The sequence below is a fragment of the Podarcis bocagei genome, assembly GCF_964188305.1.
Source record: "Podarcis bocagei genome assembly, chromosome: Z".
In the NCBI taxonomy this organism is placed as follows: Eukaryota; Metazoa; Chordata; class Lepidosauria; order Squamata; family Lacertidae; genus Podarcis; species Podarcis bocagei.
In genome coordinates, this window is record NC_138140.1 from 11,102,122 (window position 1) to 11,119,605 (window position 17,484).

General features: G+C 44.3%; 2 protein-coding genes and 1 long non-coding RNA gene across 15 annotated transcripts in view; 1 reads left to right on the plus strand and 2 right to left on the minus strand.

Moving 5' to 3' along the window:
- Positions 1-1,604: 1,604 nt before the first annotated feature.
- Positions 1,605-4,489, minus strand: LOC308579332 (beta-1,4-galactosyltransferase galt-1-like). 6 transcript variants are annotated; one of them, XM_081180261.1, is made up of 3 exons: positions 4,339-4,455; positions 3,211-3,378; positions 1,605-2,976 (listed from the first exon to the last, which is right to left on the minus strand). In XM_081180261.1, the coding sequence occupies exons 2-3, from the start codon at positions 3,341-3,343 to the stop codon at positions 2,027-2,029; spliced, it is 1,083 nt and encodes a 360-aa protein (XP_081036387.1). In that variant the 5' UTR covers positions 3,344-3,378; positions 4,339-4,455; the 3' UTR covers positions 1,605-2,026. The 6 variants fall into 6 exon arrangements, with proteins under 6 accessions (XP_081036387.1, XP_081036386.1, XP_081036382.1 ...); XM_081180260.1 differs by having other exon boundaries at positions 1,605-3,378; positions 4,422-4,489; XM_081180256.1 differs by having other exon boundaries at positions 1,605-3,378.
- A 47-nt stretch (positions 4,490-4,536) lies between these two features.
- The window catches only part of LOC308579359, a 39,594-nt gene continuing 26,646 nt past the window's right edge, over positions 4,537-17,484 (plus strand). Inside the window, exon 1 of one of the 2 annotated variants that reach the window (XR_014004430.1) lies at positions 4,537-4,685. This is a non-coding gene — a long non-coding RNA (uncharacterized lncRNA). Of the gene's footprint in view, positions 4,686-6,870; positions 7,106-17,484 lie in introns of those variants that run through there. The other variant, XR_014004431.1, reaches the window with a different exon arrangement.
- Positions 7,465-17,484, minus strand: part of RALGPS1 (Ral GEF with PH domain and SH3 binding motif 1) — a 224,098-nt gene continuing 214,078 nt past the window's right edge. For all 7 annotated transcript variants that reach the window (XM_081180286.1, XM_081180288.1, XM_081180284.1 and 4 more), the window contains 4 exons: positions 17,373-17,465; positions 16,612-16,717; positions 14,832-14,923; positions 7,465-11,770 (listed from right to left, as the gene is read on the minus strand). In XM_081180286.1, the coding sequence (XP_081036412.1) occupies positions 11,741-11,770; positions 14,832-14,923; positions 16,612-16,717; positions 17,373-17,465 (321 nt within the window). In that variant the 3' untranslated portion in view covers positions 7,465-11,740. The remainder of the gene's footprint in view (positions 11,771-14,831; positions 14,924-16,611; positions 16,718-17,372; positions 17,466-17,484) is intronic.

Below are 17,484 nucleotides of genomic sequence, written 5' to 3' on the forward strand. Positions count from 1 at the left end.
TTGCCACTCCAGATCCACTCCACTTTGCAATTCAAGTGCAGAAATATATGGAAGCAATATAGCAAGCAAGCGACAACAGTTGTGATTGACCAATCTCTCCTTTCTGTAGAGGCACTAGGAACGCCTGGAGAAGAAGAGCCCTGCTGGATCAGACCAATGGCCCATCTGGTCCAGCATCCTGTTCTCATAGTGGCCAGTTTTTCTAAAAAAAATAATGTTTAGGGGTACTCTCATTTCCCTACTCATTTTGAAATACTGCCCCTCAATGAGGCCAAATTTAGATTCACAAAATGTTTAGGGGTATGCGCACCTCTGTATTCCCCCAGAAAAGAAGCACTGATAGTGGCCATCCAGATGCCAAAATGGGAAGCCTGAAGTACGAGTGCCCTGCATGTCTACAGTGAATGTTCTGTGTGGGTTAGTTCACACAGAAGTACCGGTATTTGCTCTTTTAAAACAAACAGATATAACCTGAGAAATAATCTAAGGCCAGATCCAGGTGCTCTTGGAAGCAGCAGATTTTGTAGCTCCCTTTCTATCAGGGTTCAGGCCTGGTTTTGGCACAGAAACTGCTTTGGTCGCCTTGCATGATGACCTTTGTCAGGAGATAGAGGAAATATGTCCTTAGGTGGCAACATGAGAACAGGTCTTTTCTGCAGTGACTCCCCAGAGAGGTTCGCTTGGAGCCTGTGGATGATTAATATTCTACAGCCTTTTAAATGTTTGTGGGAGGGTAAGCTTTGGAAAACACCTGCCTGAAACCCTGTAGATCTCCTGCCAGTCAATATAGACAAACTCAAGTTAGATTTGGTCTGACTAAAGACTTGTCCACACAGTGCTGCGCTTAGAAAGAATGGGTCAGAGCAGTTTTCCACTTGAACCATGCTTTCTAGGTGCAGGCTGGAGCAGTTTTCCCTCTGACAAGATCCTTTCCAATGGAAAATCCACTCTTTAGTGATAGATTGGAACAAATGACAATCCAGGGAAAACCCGAATTGCTGTTTGCTCTGATTGAGCACTAAATAGCAGTTGCCATGGGAGAAAGCAGCAGGACAATACGAATTGTGAATAAGTTCTGTTGCACAGTATAAAGCAGCTTCCTGTTTCTAGTACTTAGGAAGGTACTGTACAAGCTTCCTGAATGTTCTCAGCCAATAGCGTACTTGGCTTGATTGGTTTGAAAAAGATGCAATCTGGAGATCTGTGCTCATAATTTTAAATTTCCAGTATAGGGGGAGGGGGATGAGGCACTGTGGCTCCCACAACGTGCCAGATACTCTGCTACTGAGCTAAGGCCACTCCCCAACTGCTTCACACTTCTTTAGAGATATTTGCACCGGCTCCTTTCCTGAAATCTCTCTCAGCAGGGACACACAGAATTGATTACCATATTTGCTAGGGTGAGCGGCTAGGAAGGAAAGGGTTCCTGCATTTTTAAGTTATGCAGAATGGAGATGTGGGGTTGTAAAGGCTAACAAGAGGAAAGGGCTTTTGGTCCCATACCCTGCAAGTTCTTTTTCCACTCAGAGAGACTCCTAGAGTTTCTGCCACAGCTTGTGTTATTAGTTCCAACCACAGTTTGGAGGAAAAAGAAGAAAATCCAAAACCATAAGATAAATTCTTTATTCAGGACCAAATAAACTGCACAAAATGATAAGCAAGTTTTTCAAAACTATTCATTGGACAGGATGTTAAGCAACGAAACAGTGAAAAGGGAGAGGAATAGAGAAACAGTCGGTGAATTACAGTTCCTAGGATTTTTTGAAGAAAGCCATGACATTTCTAAGAGTATGACCTTAGGGCAATCTATAGTGTAGATTTAAGTCCAGGTAACAGTGAATAGAAACTGATGTCCGGGGAAAATATTTTTTTAAAAAAACTTTACTGAGCATACAGCAGGTAGTTGTACATTTCTAATTGTAGAATTAAGTTCTACAAATTTAGCATATGGATTATACCAGCACTTTGTTAGTAAGTAATTTTGTATGTGTAAAAATACAACTGTTTATAAAAGCTACAATGCCTTCTAGAATTTATTCCATCTAAACTTGGAACTCTTTCTAGGGAATTGTTTTTCAAGTATGTTGTTAACATTATTAATCAAAGAAACATTGTATCTCCAGATTGTTGTGTCCCTAATGAGGTATTTTCCAGGGACCTCTTTTTCAACATACTGTCTGCAATGATAAAGAATTGCAATCTCTTTGGGAACTACCAGCGTCTTACTATAACCTTTGAGAATGGTGTGGACTGAAGTCTGAACCACTGCTCTTGGATTAACGATCATCTTTCTCTGATTACTAAACTTCAGTTTAATGGGCTCTCTGTAAATATGCTGCAGTATATTAGTTCCTGGGACCATTTTCCAGGATGAAATGTTGAGTGTGTTTGTAGAGGAAAAGATATGCTGAGGAAATAAATGGTTCTCAAACAAGAAGATGCCTGTCTCTGGATTTCGATCCTCAAGATCGCTTAGCATTGTTTTCCAACTCAGATGCTTAATGGGTAGGATAATTTCATCAATGTCATTAAGAACCACATATTTGCTCCTGTACATATTGCGGTAGATGCAATCATTTAGGACTGTAGCTTTCCCATAGTCCCAGTCTTTGGAAGAATACCAGAAAGAAGAGAAATTAACATATGAGAAAATTGGCCATGGAATAATATCAATGGTGCCTTCTGCAACATAAAATTCCAATACTTTCTCTATGAGTTGGCTGCAGTTGTACATGTAGACCAGCACTTTCTGTGCACCAAGAATTTTATACATTTCCATGCTTTGTATGAACTGCAAGACATTGCTGTAGTTTCCAAACATGACAGGGAGACAAAGGGTGAATTCAGCAGAAAATGAGTCCTCGGGCACACGGTTCTTAATTTCAAACCTTGGTAGCTTGTCAATTTTCCCTCTAGGAGATGAATGAATTGACACGTATTTTGGAGAGCACTTTCTGGGTTCCAAGCACACGATATCTGCTGGACCAAAAGGGAAATCAGTTCTATCCAAGTGAATGTCTATGGCTGCTCTTATTATGGAGACATGGCCATCATGACTACAGCAAAACCAACAATAAAGGTCCTGTATTTTCTTGTAGCGCACTACTGCGATCACACGAGTTAGGTTTCCTTCTCTGTCATCGTGATACGGTGAAATGATAAATGTTTTATTATATTTTAAAGCTGTTATTGTATCATTGGCAATCTCACCTTTGCAGAGATCCGTTGACTGTATTGTTTGTGGCAGCAAAGGGGTTTGCATCAGCCACAAGTATGCTTCAAAGGACAGTACAATTAGAAAAGAAACTACCACCATAAAATTGTTTCTTCTACAGAAATACATCTTTAACTCCTGGCCTTGCAACAAAGTGCCTGTAACTGAAATGGAAAAGCAGGGAGAGAATGTTATTATCAACTTACTCAAAACCAAGAAACCAATTTTAAGGATAGACTTAGAAATATGCTTAACAAGGCCTTAAAATATTGAATAATTGTGACACTGGAATACATGCCAACTCATAATGATATTATGTGTGATCAGCTCCCCCATATATGAAATATCTTCTCAGTGTGTGCTTGAAAGGAATCCACACTCCCTAACCATAAATTAGTCCAGTTTAGTTCCTCACACTCCTACTAAGTGGGACTTTGCTTTGTCCTCCTGGAGAGGATGGGAGTGGGGAGAGATTTAAATAAGCTTCCCTTCTGCTATAAATGACCCCCCCCTTTACTTTCTGTATCTCCTCCCTCCTCCCCAACACCAATAAATGTGGGATAATTCTTCTATACTGTACAGTATAGACAAAAAGACAATATCATCCCTGCCCAAACAACACAAGTTACTCCAGCTTTATAGATGAGCTCTCTGACCCATGTTAAAAGGCTATCCCTTACCCCAAATAAAAAGTTATTAGCTAGCCCCATACTTATTTATGTGGGTTTCTCTCATTCCCCCTCCTAGTCTGTAAGAAATACCTCTCAACTCTTGCAAATTCGGGATTTTCTGTCTCTCTCCCCCCCCCACCCCCAGCACCTATTCATAAAGGGTTCCTATCAGTTTTCCTTTCAAAATGGCGTTTGGTCATTCCTGCTACTATTAATAAAGTTACCACACGGTCCCCAAACTGGTAAGGGGATGGCACCCCCCACTCCATTAATATGCGCGCTTCCCTTCCTTGTTCATGGATACAGGACCCCCCCCCCCAATATACAAAGTGTGTTTGTGGTGGGGGGGGGCTGTTTCCCTAGCTATAGAAGGTTGTTGTGATCTGCTCTCCTCTCCCCCCATAACGAGGGAAGCGTATTTTTCACCAACTTGGGTCGGGCGGTTAGAATTACCTCTTATACAAGGTTTTGCCACAAAGCGGGAAGAAAGCGCGGTTTAAAAGAAACTTAAGGCCTGCTCCTTCCTGCCCTCCTACCTCCCAGCACTTTAAGGCCTCTGAGGACAGAAAGAAAAGGAAGAGGGGGGAAAAAGGCGGGAAGCGTCCCTTTAACTGCAGCCTGAGGGGATTATTTATTTTTTTTTAAGGCTGCAGTCAAAGGGACGCTTCCCGCCTTTTCCCCCCTCTTCAAGTCATCTTTCCCCTGAAATGGCTCCTGGGCGAGTGCGATGGAAAGAAAACGGACATATCCGTCTAGGGAGCAAAAACACACACAACACAAATGAACAATCTTCCTTCAAGGTAACAGTTTAAAATAGATCAACTGTTCTTAGACTGTGAATATGGCCTCCCCCACAAGGCGCACGACGGTGAATAAACGGATCAAGAAGATAACATTATTATTTATCTCACTTCGCTCTGGTGGTTTAAACCACTGTATTGCCGTATTGATTTTTTTCAGCCATATAATATGCCTTTTGTGTTAACTGCAATGTTTAGCTTACTTTTCGTTGTTGTTTTGTTAATAGTATTTTACAGATTGTAATTGTTGATGTTTTCTTAATAATTTTATAGGACTTGCAATGTATTTGCAATGCTCTGTTATTGTTCTTGATTGTTTGTAAGCTGCTTTGAGATTCATTTGAATGAAAAGCGGCATAGAAATACAATACAATAAAATAAAATCTGTTTTAAAAGGGGACAGGGAAGGCAGTTGGAGTCTTTAAAAATCCCCTCAGAAAAAAGAAAGCAAGCCTGAGGGGATTTTTAAAGACTCCAACTGCCTTTCCTCAGGGTGGGATGGGAAGAAAATTGAGACAAACTCTTGGTAAAACCTGCCTTTTAATAACAGTTATAATGATGGTGATGATTATGTAACTTATCGGTTTCTTTTTATAAAAGTAGCTCAAGGCAACTTAAAACATGTACATGAAAACCAGCATAAAACAAAACACATAAAAATCTCAAACACCTTCATATTTTTAAAAGTCAGAAGGACTAAAGCATCCTAGGTAAAGGTACCCCTGCCCGTACGGGCCAGTCGTGTCCGACTCTAGGGTTGTGCGCCCATCTCACTTAAGAGGCCGGGGGCCAGCGCTGTCCGGAGACACTTCCGGGTCACGTGGCCAGCGTGACGAAGCTGCTCTGGCGAGCCAGCACCAGCGCAGCACACGGAAACGGCATTTGCCTTCCCGCTATAAAGCGGTCCCTATTTATCTACTTGCACTTAAGGGTGCTTTCGAACTGCTAGGTGGGCAGGAGCTGGGACCGAACGACGGGAGCTCACCCCGCTGCAGGGAATCGAACCGCCGACCATGCGATCAGCAAATCCTAGGCGCTGAGGTTTTACCCACAGCGCCACCCGCGTCCCTAAAGCATCCTACCCACCGATAATAAAAGAATCATAGAACATAGAGTTGGAAGGGATCCTAAGGGTCATTTAGCCCAACCCCCTGCAATGCAGGAATCTCAAAGGGCACTTTCCCTACTTTCTAGGACCCTTCCCCAATGCCATAAGGTATAAATATTTAGATTTAGGGTTGGCAGCCACTAATCTGAGGCACCCAGGACTATAGAGCACAGCAGGAGTAGGCCTCAGGCGGAAACAGGCCAGTTCCCAGTCTTCAATCATTCAGTATTCCCACCCTAAGTCTACTTTAATAATTTGACTGAAAGGATTAATTCATTCACCTTGATAAGCCTGTTTGGACTTCCCCCTCTCAGAACACTCAGAGTCACTTAACCAAAACACTAGTTTTATTTATTGTAACCTATAAGAAGATCTATGCTGTATGAGGCCAAAGGCTAATCTAGTCCATCTTGTTTTTGTAGTGGCCTGTAATGTGTATGGGTTGCTCGTGCGTAAGTTGCCGCCTCTCCAGGCTTTGTTGCCTTGCTAAACCTTTCAGTCTGGGCAGCCCTTCACTTCGTGGCTGCCTCAGTTGCTAGCAGAATCCGTCAGTGGGTGTTTCTTAAATCTTTTCCAACATAAAAGTTGTTTGACACCCAGTCTCCTCCTACTCTCTCTGCGCGGAAGTCTCCTGCGCAGGGTGGGCGTGGGTAGCGGAGGACCCGTGCTCTCCCCGCTGGTGTCCGGTGAAGAGTCCTGGAGCCCTCTCGCCGATTCCCCCATCAGCCCCTCTATATCCCTGGTGTTGCGCTGATTTGCTTCCCCATCTGCGGAGCTGCCTCTCTCCCTGCTGGGCCCTTCTCCAGCATCATTTGAGAGCCTTCCCTCCGCCTCTAGCTCCGATGTCAGTTCCCTGACATGGCCACTTAAGATGCCTCTGGTACCGTATTTTTCGCCCCATAAGACGCACCGGCCCATAAGACGCACCTAGTTTTTGGGGGGGAAATAAAGGGGGAAAAAATTTATTTCCCCCCCAGGTGCGCTCCGCTAATCCCGAAGCTTGGGGCGTGCGGAGCTCAGCACGCCCCAAGCTTCTGGGTGCCGGCAAGGTCTCCGCTAGCCGGCACCACTCAGCAACTAGGAGGGGGAGTGCAAAGCAAGTTGGGCGTGCTGCTCTATATCCTCACTTAATGTAGTTAGTTGTACACTCATTGAAGGCAGCAGCATCAAGGGGGGAAAGCAGCAGAGCCAGAAAGTTCTTGATCAGCAAACATCCTCTTCAGAAATGTGGCCCTTGGCAAGAGCCTGACAATGCTAACTTGGCCTCCCCAGACTTCTTTATCCGCACCTGGTAAACAACAACCTATTGCATGTGAGTAGCTGCTAGTGGAAATCATGCCTTTGTGTTACTCCTTTGGGGGGTGATGAGGATGAGGGTACTGCTGCTGCATGACTGCTTGTGGATGTGAGAGATTGGATGAGCTGGGCAAGGGGTGTATGTGTGTTAGTTAACCTGGCTCCCAAGCGAAAGGTGGAATGCTGGGGAGCTGCATGTTAAGTGACAGCATGGATGCTGTTGACAAATGCACAACCAGTGTAATTGTGATCTGCTATTTTATATTAATTGCATTTTTCTTTTATATTAATATGTTCATAACTTTGGGGGCCTTTGGGTCAAAAAGCAGTTATAAACCAGACGTGTAAAATATGTGCTAAAGAAAGAAAACTATATTTTATTTTTACATTAAAGTTTTTAATTAGTGAAACAATTATCATCAATGTAACAAGCTGAAAAATACAGCAACCTGATAGAAGACTGAGGTAACAAAATACTGTGCCAAAAACCTAAAAGACTCCCACACAAGAGTTAAAAGTTCAGTGGTTATTATGAGAGACAATTCACAAGATTTTTTAGAAAGAGGCCTTACACAAATGGCATGCAGTGGGCTGCTGGAATACAGCTAAAAGTAAAAATAAAATAAAATAGTGCAACAGTTCTCACAAGAAACAAATTGAAATATAGAAATTGGTTTACATCACAATGTGACAAATGGGTCAAAAATTGAATACTATTGTCTATACCTTGACTGAGTGCTAATTGGAAAAACATGCATTTTGGCACTAAGTTTACTTTTAAGTTACATACACGCTAATAAATTAATAATAAATAATATTGCTCAATGCAGCTAAACAAATCATTAACAGTCATCCTGAAAATAATTTGATTGGGACCCTTTTGCAGAATAGCTGAACAAAAAGACTAGCTTTGTACATTTATCACTGTTCACTAGGACCTGATCCAGTAATCTGTTCTGGGCATAGGAATACTGATGTGCAGTATGGGGTTATCTCACCTGCACCAGCACCACTATTCATTTCAAAGGACAACGCCAATTTGCCTTTGCACACGTGGATCTGTTGCCACCATTGAAATTATGTGAACTGTTTTCAAGCACAACAGCTGAGTGTGAGTTTGTGTGTATTTTTACACACACACATACACACACACACACACACGCCAGGGCACAGTTTTTGTGATATGCTTTGAGGGAGGTGGTATTTTAAATAGTACCAATATGCATCACTTGAATTCACAGTAAAAGGTGCACACACACAAAAATCAGTAGCTAAGTAGAGCTTCATGCTTTTATAGGACGAGAACCATTTAAATGTGGATTATGCTAATAACAATTTCCATATACTGTACTAACACTCGTTTATTTCATCTTCTCAAAACACTGCAGCAAAGATGCTTATATTGCTGAATACTGCATCATATCACCATTATCACACAACGCATTATTGTACAACTTTCCATGTCCATATACAACAAATCAAAATCATGGCCAGCCATTTGCATCACTGGTTCTTGCTTTCTTTTCTTAAAAACAAAAACAAAACAAAACATTCCAAATGCAGATTTGCAGAGGGACTTTCAAGTAGCTTAATTCCAAGAGATTTCCCCCCTCTACAGATGCATGCAAGTTTCATTCATTACAAAAGGAGATTTCCCCTCTCATGGGTGTCACCATGACAAGTGTTATTTTCATTAATGCAATGTCATTATCAAGGACTGTGCTGATTTCTGATCCAAATTCCTTTGGATTGAGGTGCTTGATGTAAAAGGGTGGAGGCTGATGAGATTTGGGAGGCATTTTTCTTGTGATGTGGGGATTCTTCACAAGCCAAAATATTTTCCCTTGTTTATCCAGTAAGTAAAATATAAAGCAAAATACAGATCTCCTTTCTGTAAGTGTTTGTTCTGAAAGAGTTTTGCAGCCAAATACCACACATTCTTACTTAGAAGGCCCACTAGACTCAATGGGACTTATTTCCTCATAATTTACCTAGTTTTCCAGCCTTCATGGTTGACAACTGTTTCTGTCCACTCAGAGGCATCTAATAAACTCCCTTTGCCTTCAATAGTGTATGGTTTTTGGATGTAGCCACTGTAATTTCAGTTTGTGGTTCACACTGACTTATGAACAAGCCAGTAAGTGTAAGCATTTATTATTTAGGTTTAAATGTTGCTCTTCTGACTAACTGTGAGCACCTGGATTACTGATGAATCATTATATAACTAGGTCTTGGAACTTATTCTGAGCAGTTCAAATTTATTTTGCTTCAAATATGTTTTGACGAAAGAGCTACAGTTTGTATTGTAACCAATGCATATTTTAACCCCTAAGGGACTGAGGTAAAATTTACCATACAGATTGTTCTTCTCCATCCAATTATTTGATTGGTCGGCAACCCAAACACCACTGTTTTTCCTTAAGCCATTCGTTGACAATGGAGTCACTAAATTATGCATGTCATAATTCCCTTTCTATAGCATTTGGTCTTTGGCAGCATGAGAAGGCCTAGTCCTTTATTAGTTTCCCTGCATCAGGTGGGTGCTCCTTGCATTTTTGGCGTCCTTGGAAGTTACAAAGGATAAAATTCAGGCTGGGCTGTCAACGGAAAGGTCCTTTGATTTAATACAACTGTAGAAGTGATGATAATGTTATCCATGGTTTTGTAATGAGTTTCTGGCTTAAATACGGACATTTAAAAATTGAGTACACGCCTGAATGAGGCTAATTATTTAGTATGAAAGGATGGTGTTGGCTTTTCAGCATTAAGTAGGAGGTTTGGAGATCAGACTTTTAATAACCATCATTCAGCTGGCAAGATGTGTCTCTTTCTGCATCCTGTAGGTAGGTGGGATACTATCAGCACATATATGCAGAGAAGTTACAAAATCATACACCTTTGCTTTTGATGGCAAATCCAGAGAAATGTTCTTCTTGAAAAAACAATCCAAACATGTAAACACCATCTCTCTGTACAAGAGAACCCTTCAAAATTGTATCCCAACACATTATGAGATGGTGATGTCTGAAAAATGAATTCCATTCATTGGCCGATGATAAGAGTTTGTTGATAGACCTATAAATATCCTATTACAACTACCTCACTCTCATGAATTTAGCTTTTGGATTGGCAAGAAAGCCAGCTGTGCAGCTCCCAACTGTAAAAAGGGTGTTTGGGGATACATCTTGCTGTAAAATTGCCTATTGCCCCTTTTGGGTAGCTTACTAGATTCAGTAACTAAGTTCTCTTTGACAGCCAGTTTCATACTGGATTTCAGTCTTAGATCTATGACACAAGCATACAACATAACGTTTAAAAACAATACAGTCAACAGACACTGAACGTTAAAGGAAATTATTTAAAATAAAAATATTCAAAGATTAACAATATACAATTAGATCAATAGACAGCATGCCCTTGCCAGAGCTTTCTTCAGATGCAGAGTTCTGTTAATCCGAAATGGCTTCCCATGTTTATTAAAAGCTGTACCACTCAGTTGTAGTCTTGCAGATGTTCAGTGGCTGAGTGCTTACTGACTGCTACTCATATGTTAGGAAATGAGGGAAAGGGAGATAATCAATGTATTCTTTCCTTGCTGAATACAGCCTTAACACTGATTTTCTGTGAAAGAAAGGTATGTGAAGTATCAAAAAAGGTGGGCTCAGGAAGGATATACTGGCAACCGCCCCCCACCTCCAGAGAAAGGGAGAGGGTGTAACCCCTCGTCCCAAGGCAGGAATGCTCTTGCAACTTAACTGATCGAGCAGATGCCCTGTGCCCCAGAAGACCCGGGGGCAGGTGACACACAGCTAGACATTTTTTATGAATAGCACCCACAGTAAAAAGAAAAACAAATAATTTAAGGCAAATATTTCTTTTTGGAGTGAAAGAACTCAGGAGGAGCGTTAATACCAACTGATTTTTCAGCAGCAAGAGACCCTTCATTTGCCTGGGCACCTGTAATTAATTAAAACAAAGCAGCACAACCAATTACAAGAAACAAACACTAAACTGAAGGTGGTTTATCTTGTGCCAAAATACACATTTCTCAAATAGCTCAGGTATGAACATTGGTTTGTCCCTATGTTTGATACAAAATCTGAGGCAGCCACATTGCCAAGCAACTCAGTGCACTTAAGGTTATAAAAACGTTGTTCCACAATGTCCTATTCTAATTGACACTTTGCAGCAAAGTTAACACTGTCATCATTTTGTGCATTAGAAATAATTGAAAACCCAACATGGGCTAAATGTTCTTCAGTCACATAAAGCAGCTCAACAATAAAAAGAGCAGTTAAAAAAAAAAAATCCGCAGAAGATGTGATGCACAGTTTGTGGCAGAACAGAAATCCACGGTAGTCTGTGACCACAAAGCTAAAGTCAAGGATCCTGCCCTAAGCAGGTTGTATCTTCAATCAGTCTAAATCACCTCTCTCATCAGTGCATTGTTAGATCCTGTCCTAAGGACAACATTCACTTTCTGCTTTTAGAAGCTGTGTCATAATTACTTTCAAGTTATATAAGAAAAGTGCTGAAGTCACTGTTACAGACAGCTGGCTCACTCTAGAGTCCCCTTCCTCCATTTTCCTGTGAGAATGATTTTCCCATCCTGCAGTTTGGCACTTGAAGTCACATCACATACTGGAGCACGTTATTCAAATGACATAAGGTTTGCAGGTACCTGGCAGAGAAAAGTAAACTGGTCAGTACAATGAATGGTCAGCCTATCATGGATAGAAGACGTCAGCATCCCAAGGCAGTGGAAGTGCTCACGCAAAAAGGAAAAAAGGAAGTTATAAATTGGTTCTACATCTATAAAAGCTATTTATTTATTTATTTATTTAAACATAAGAAAACCAGAGGAAGTTGCATACACCAGCAATAGTTTCATCAACCAGGAATGTATGATTAACAGCTTCATGCGTGGTCTGAGTGATTTGCTGCATGTTCTGAAATCATTAACCAGAGTGGCTGAGTTTGCTTTCTCCCCTCCTCACCCCAATCCCTTTTCTGTAGTGTAAATTGTAAGCCTGAGCGTGGGGACTTCATTTTTGATATCTGAAAATGGTTCTGGACAGTGATATTTTTCTAGAAAAAGAGGTGCCAGAACTCACCATGAATGCCTCCCTTGTTCTCTTATAATGGTGCTCACCTGAGAGGTGCCAGAACTGAGTTCTGGTGAGTTCTGGCTGAAAAAAAGCCCTGGCTTAGGAAGTCTTTTTGGCTGAAGAGCAGGGTAAAAATCTTCTCAGACCAAGAGTAAGAGTACTTTAACAGAGAAACCATGGGCTGCACACTGAATTAAATTTCCATATAATAAATTAAAATGTTTGCAATATAGTTAGTATTGCATAGTTAGCGAGTAGTTGGGCCGGGCTCAGGTCCTCTCAGTGCTCCTTATGTGTAAGGGGCTTTGATGCAGCAACATCTCCTTCCCCTTGCCCCCTGCTCTAAAATCACATTCAGCTGCCAGAGTCAAGGAAGCAAAAGTGTGGTGAGCACGTGACACATTATTAGGCGGAACACCCTGGGGAGCACCAGGCAGAGTGCCTCTTGCCAGGAAGGGGGTGTAGTAAAGCATTTTTTTTAAGGGAGGGGCAAGGCGCATATAGATAGGTGGGATCAAAGCATGGCATGGCAAATTAACATCCCTCCACCACAAGACATAAGAAACTGCGTGAAGACATAGGACAGTGATTATGTGTTGCCTTACCTACTAGCCATCACTTGGTACCTGCTCTGCTCAGGGCAGATTCCAAACTCTATATAGCAACTTTTTTAGTACCATATTTTTCGCCCTATAGGACGCACTTTTTCCCCTCCAAAAATGAAGGGGAAATCTGGGTGCGTCCTATGGGGTGAATGCAGGCTTTTGCTGAAGCTTGGAGAGCGAGAGGGGTCGGTGCGCACCGACCCCTCTCACTGTCCAGGCTTCGGGAACACATCCGCAGCCTAGGCAGCCCTACGGGAGGTCCCGCAGGGATGTCTAGGCTGAGGATAGCAGCCTGCCGCCCAGCGCGAGGGGCGCCCTGAAGCAGAGAGCCCCTCATGCCGGGCAGACATCCGCAGCGTGGGGAGCCCTGCAGGAGTCCCCCACAGGGCTCCCCATGCTGCGGATAGCAGCCTGCCGCCCAGCGCGAGGGGCGCCCTGAAGCAGAGCACCCCTCATGCCGGGCAGACATCCGCAGCGTGGGGAGCCTTGCAGGAGTTCCCCGCAGGGCTCCCCACGCTGCGGATAGCAGCCTGCCGCCCAACGCCAGGGGCGCCCTGAAGCAGAGCGCCCCCCGCGCCGGGCAGACATCCGCAGCGTGGGGAGCCTTGCAGGAGTTCCCCGCAGGGCTCCCCACGCTGCGGATAGCAGCCTGCCGCCCAACGCCAGGGGCGCCCTGAAGCAGAGCGCCCCCCGCGCCGGGCAGACATCCGCAGCGTGGGGAGCCTTGCAGGAGTTCCCCGCAAGGCTCCCCACGCTGCGGATAGCAGCCTGCCGCCCAGCGCCAGGGGCGCCCTGAAGCAGAGCGCTCCCCGCGCCGGGCAGACATCCGCAGCGTTTGGAGCCTTGCAGGAGTTCCCCGCAGGGCTCCCCACGCTACGGATAGCAGCCTGCCGCCCAACGCCAGGGGCGCCCTGAAGCAGAGCGCCCCCTGCGCCGGGCAGACATCCGCAGCATGGGGAGCCTTGCAGGAGTTCCCCGCAAGGCTCCCCACGCTGCGGATAGCAGCCTGCTGCCCAGCGCGAGAGGCGCACTGAAGCAGAGCGCCCCCCGCGCCGGGCAGACATCCGCAGCGTGGGGAGCCTTGCAGGAGTTCCCCGCAGGGCTCCCCACGCTGCGGATAGCAGCCTGCCGCCCAGCGCCAGGGGCGCCCTGAAGCAGAGCGCCCCCCGCGCCGGGCAGACATCCGCAGCGTGGGGAGCCTTGCAGGAGTTCCCCGCAGGGCTCCCCACGCTGCGGATAACAGCCTGCCGCCCGGCGGGCGGAGCGCCCTGATGCAGAGCGCCCCTCGCGCCGGGCAGACATCGGCCAGCCCCACAAGCTCGGGGCACAGCAGGGAGGCGCAGCGCCGCCATCCCGCTGTTCCTCGACCTGGTTCGGTTTCCCTGACCTGCTTTTGGGGGGGAAATAAAGGAAATTTTTTTCCCTTTATTTCCCCCCCAAAAAACTAGGTGCGTCCTATGGGACGGAGCGTCCTATGGGACGAAAAATACGGTATACAGTCCTGCAGGAAAGAGCAGCTTCCCCCACAACTCTCGTGGATGAATAAAAATAGCCAAGACCACTGTCAAGCCGGCTGCTTCTTCCTCTTCCCCTGAAAAAGGCAGTCTGGAGGTAGCAGGCCCAAGGGGGCTGTAGCTGACCTTGGTGATAAGATGTTGACATTGTTGCTGAGGGGTGCCAAAAAAAGGCCTTGCGACCTGTGTGTTGGCCTACACTGCTTTAAATATATAAATAATAGTTGTCTCCAACTCAGAGTAGACCCACTGAAATTAATGAATCTAAGTTAGCCTTGCCCATTAATTTTAATGGACACACTTGAAATAAAACTAATATTGGTTACAATCCATACAATAATATTTTACAACTATTCGCAAACAATGCAATTTTGGGGAAACTTTGAGAGCTCAGATGCAGGTGGTGTAAGCACTCCTAATTTGCCTAGGGCTTTTGTTGTGGTTATAACCCCGTTCGAAAAGTTTCCACATGGCTACTATTTTAGCTTCAAACAGAAACAGAAGAAAAACCTTACCTGAGGCCTGTTGCTTCTGCATGCGTCATCCAAATGTTTGTGCCACAGTATTGCATGAAACCTTGAACCAGTCTGAAACTTGTAAACATTGCCTACAAGTTAAAAATATAAGGTAAGAAGGAGCCCTTGAGCTTTGGAAGAAACAGAACAAGATGCTGAAAGGTTTAAAAAAGCCAACAATTTATCTGGTAAGAGAGATGATCTTGGTAATGACCAGTTTGGGTGACCACTGAAGAACCTTAGTCTGAAATGTCAGAGTACTCAAAAGAGTGAGTACGAATAGATCAGAACACCAACCAGTCTAAAAATCTTAACCAGCCTCGCTGTCTTTTTTCTACTGAGTAAAGCTGGTAGTTTAAGAATGTATTCAGTATTTACCTTGTTGATTTATAAGAGCTGGGGGATATACTGTTTAGCATGCTGAAGCAGGAGCAGCTTATTGACTCCTGCCTTGCCAGTTTTCATAGCAGGCTAGCTAGACAGGCAATGAAATAGTGGTGGTACTTTACTTAGGCAATTATGAAAGCATCTGAAACTTGTGTTGCGGGTGGAAACCCAGCATCTTTTTGTTGCTGAGGAGTGTTTAATGGAGGGGTGAGGAAACTTTTTCAACATGAGGGCTGTGTTCCCTTTTGGGGAACCTTCTGTGGGGTCACATGTTAGTATGGACAGGGCAAAAGCATACCCTCCAAAATTTCTCCGATAAAAATAGGGACTTCATAGTAATAATTTTACGATTTATACCCCACCCATCTGGCTGTGTTGCCCCAGCCACTCTGGGCAGCTTTCAACATATATAAAAACATAAGAAAACATTAAACAAAAACCTTCCCTATACAGGGCTGCCTTCAGATGTCTCAGGGGTCGGATAACTCCAAACCCCTTCAACATTTCTCTTATGAAAATAGGGATTCCTAAGGAAAAGCAGGATGTTCCAGGGTCAAATCAGAAACTGGGATGGCTTCTGTAAATCTGGTACTGTCCCTGGAAAATGGAAACACTTGGAGGGTCTGCAAAAGTGGGCAAAGCAATGGATGTGACTATTACTATGTACAGACATTCCAGCCACACAAAAGCCAGGGCTTCACACCCAAACACCCACCTTTCAATCCTTCATCCCAACAAACATTATCAGACATATTTAAATGAGGCAAAAGCACTTAAGGAAGCTGTAGAGGAGAAGTAGTGAACGGTGTGGCTTGGTGAGAGGGGTGTGGCCTGCAAAGGGGAACAGCTTAGATAAGAGAGGGCTGGAAGATTGCATTCAATCCTCAGACCTGATGTTCCCTACACCCGTTTTAACAGATCCTGATCGTTTCCTTTGCATTTTACAGTTTTGAATGTAAATTGAATTATAAACAGCATTTTTTCTGAATGCTCCCATGTGGGTATATACCCGTCAGCCAAGGATAATGCTTTATATTATCTGATGAAGTAGACTCTAGTACAGTACACAAAAGCTTGTGCTACAGGGCTTTTGGTTGTTTTAACAAAAGCATAGTAAATGATGGTGTGCGGTCATTGGATTAAGGGGACTAGGCTAGTCCCCTAAATGTTCTCCTGGCGCCTCCTTCACAAGGCCTGGGAAGTTTCTACCTGGCTTAGGGAGGGAGGCATGATGCTCATGTGTGCAACGTCACATGTATGACATTGACACCCCACACAAGCTAGTGCCTCTGGCCTTAACGGTTTCCCTCTGAAAAATTTCACTGCATGCCACTGATAGGAAAGCTTACCGTTACTGTTCTGAAGAAAGTCCAATTAAAAATAAAACACCCACCTTTATCTGGGTTATTTAGCTGAAAAATATCAGGGTGTTCAGGGTCATCAGGCAGTGCTACCATCCAGCCCACAATAGAAACCTTTTTCCCCGGAGTAGATTTATACTAAAAGAGAGAGAAAGTCAAGGAAGAATATCAATGAGCTGAATTGTGAAGTATAGGCGACTCCCCACTTACGCAGAGGTTGCATTCCGGGCCCCTTATGCATAACTGAAATGTGTGTAAGTGGGGAGCACCCTTACGTAAGCGGGGAGTCTTTTTGTGGCTCGTGAGGAGGCCCTCCTCAGAACCCAAAGAGGATGTCCTCTGGGGAGAATCTCCTCCCAAGCCAGAGGCACAGTGGGGCTTTTTTGAGCTGCTTAGCTGACATGCGGGAAAGCTTCCCCATAGTCAGCTGAGCAGCCTCAACAAAGCCCCGCTGAGGAGACCCTCCCTAGAGCCCAAAGAGGACATCAGCTGAGCAGCCCTGCACATCAGCTGTTAGGTGGGGAGACTGAGCAGCCTCTACAAAGACCTGCTGCCCCGCTGTCTGGGGAGGGTCTTCTTGTGAGCCACAAGGACTCTCCAGGGTACTCCCACTTCCAGGTTCCATTTCCAGCTTCCTGGCACCAGGCATGTACACAATAGCATGCAAGTTGGGAGTTGCCTTTATTCTGCTGCCCTGGGCTGCTTTGTGAATACTGCAGCCAATTGATTCTCTGAAACAATTGCAGATAGGATGTGCCCTTGGTCTACAAAATAAGGCAAATTATTTGCTTACATGCTTTCTTTCAGTGCCTCTTAATGACTTTGCTCCAAAGTAGATCAGAGTAGATCCTGAAAGGGTTACCCAATATCTAGTCCAGGAGGAAAGCTGAAAGGAGGAAATTAAA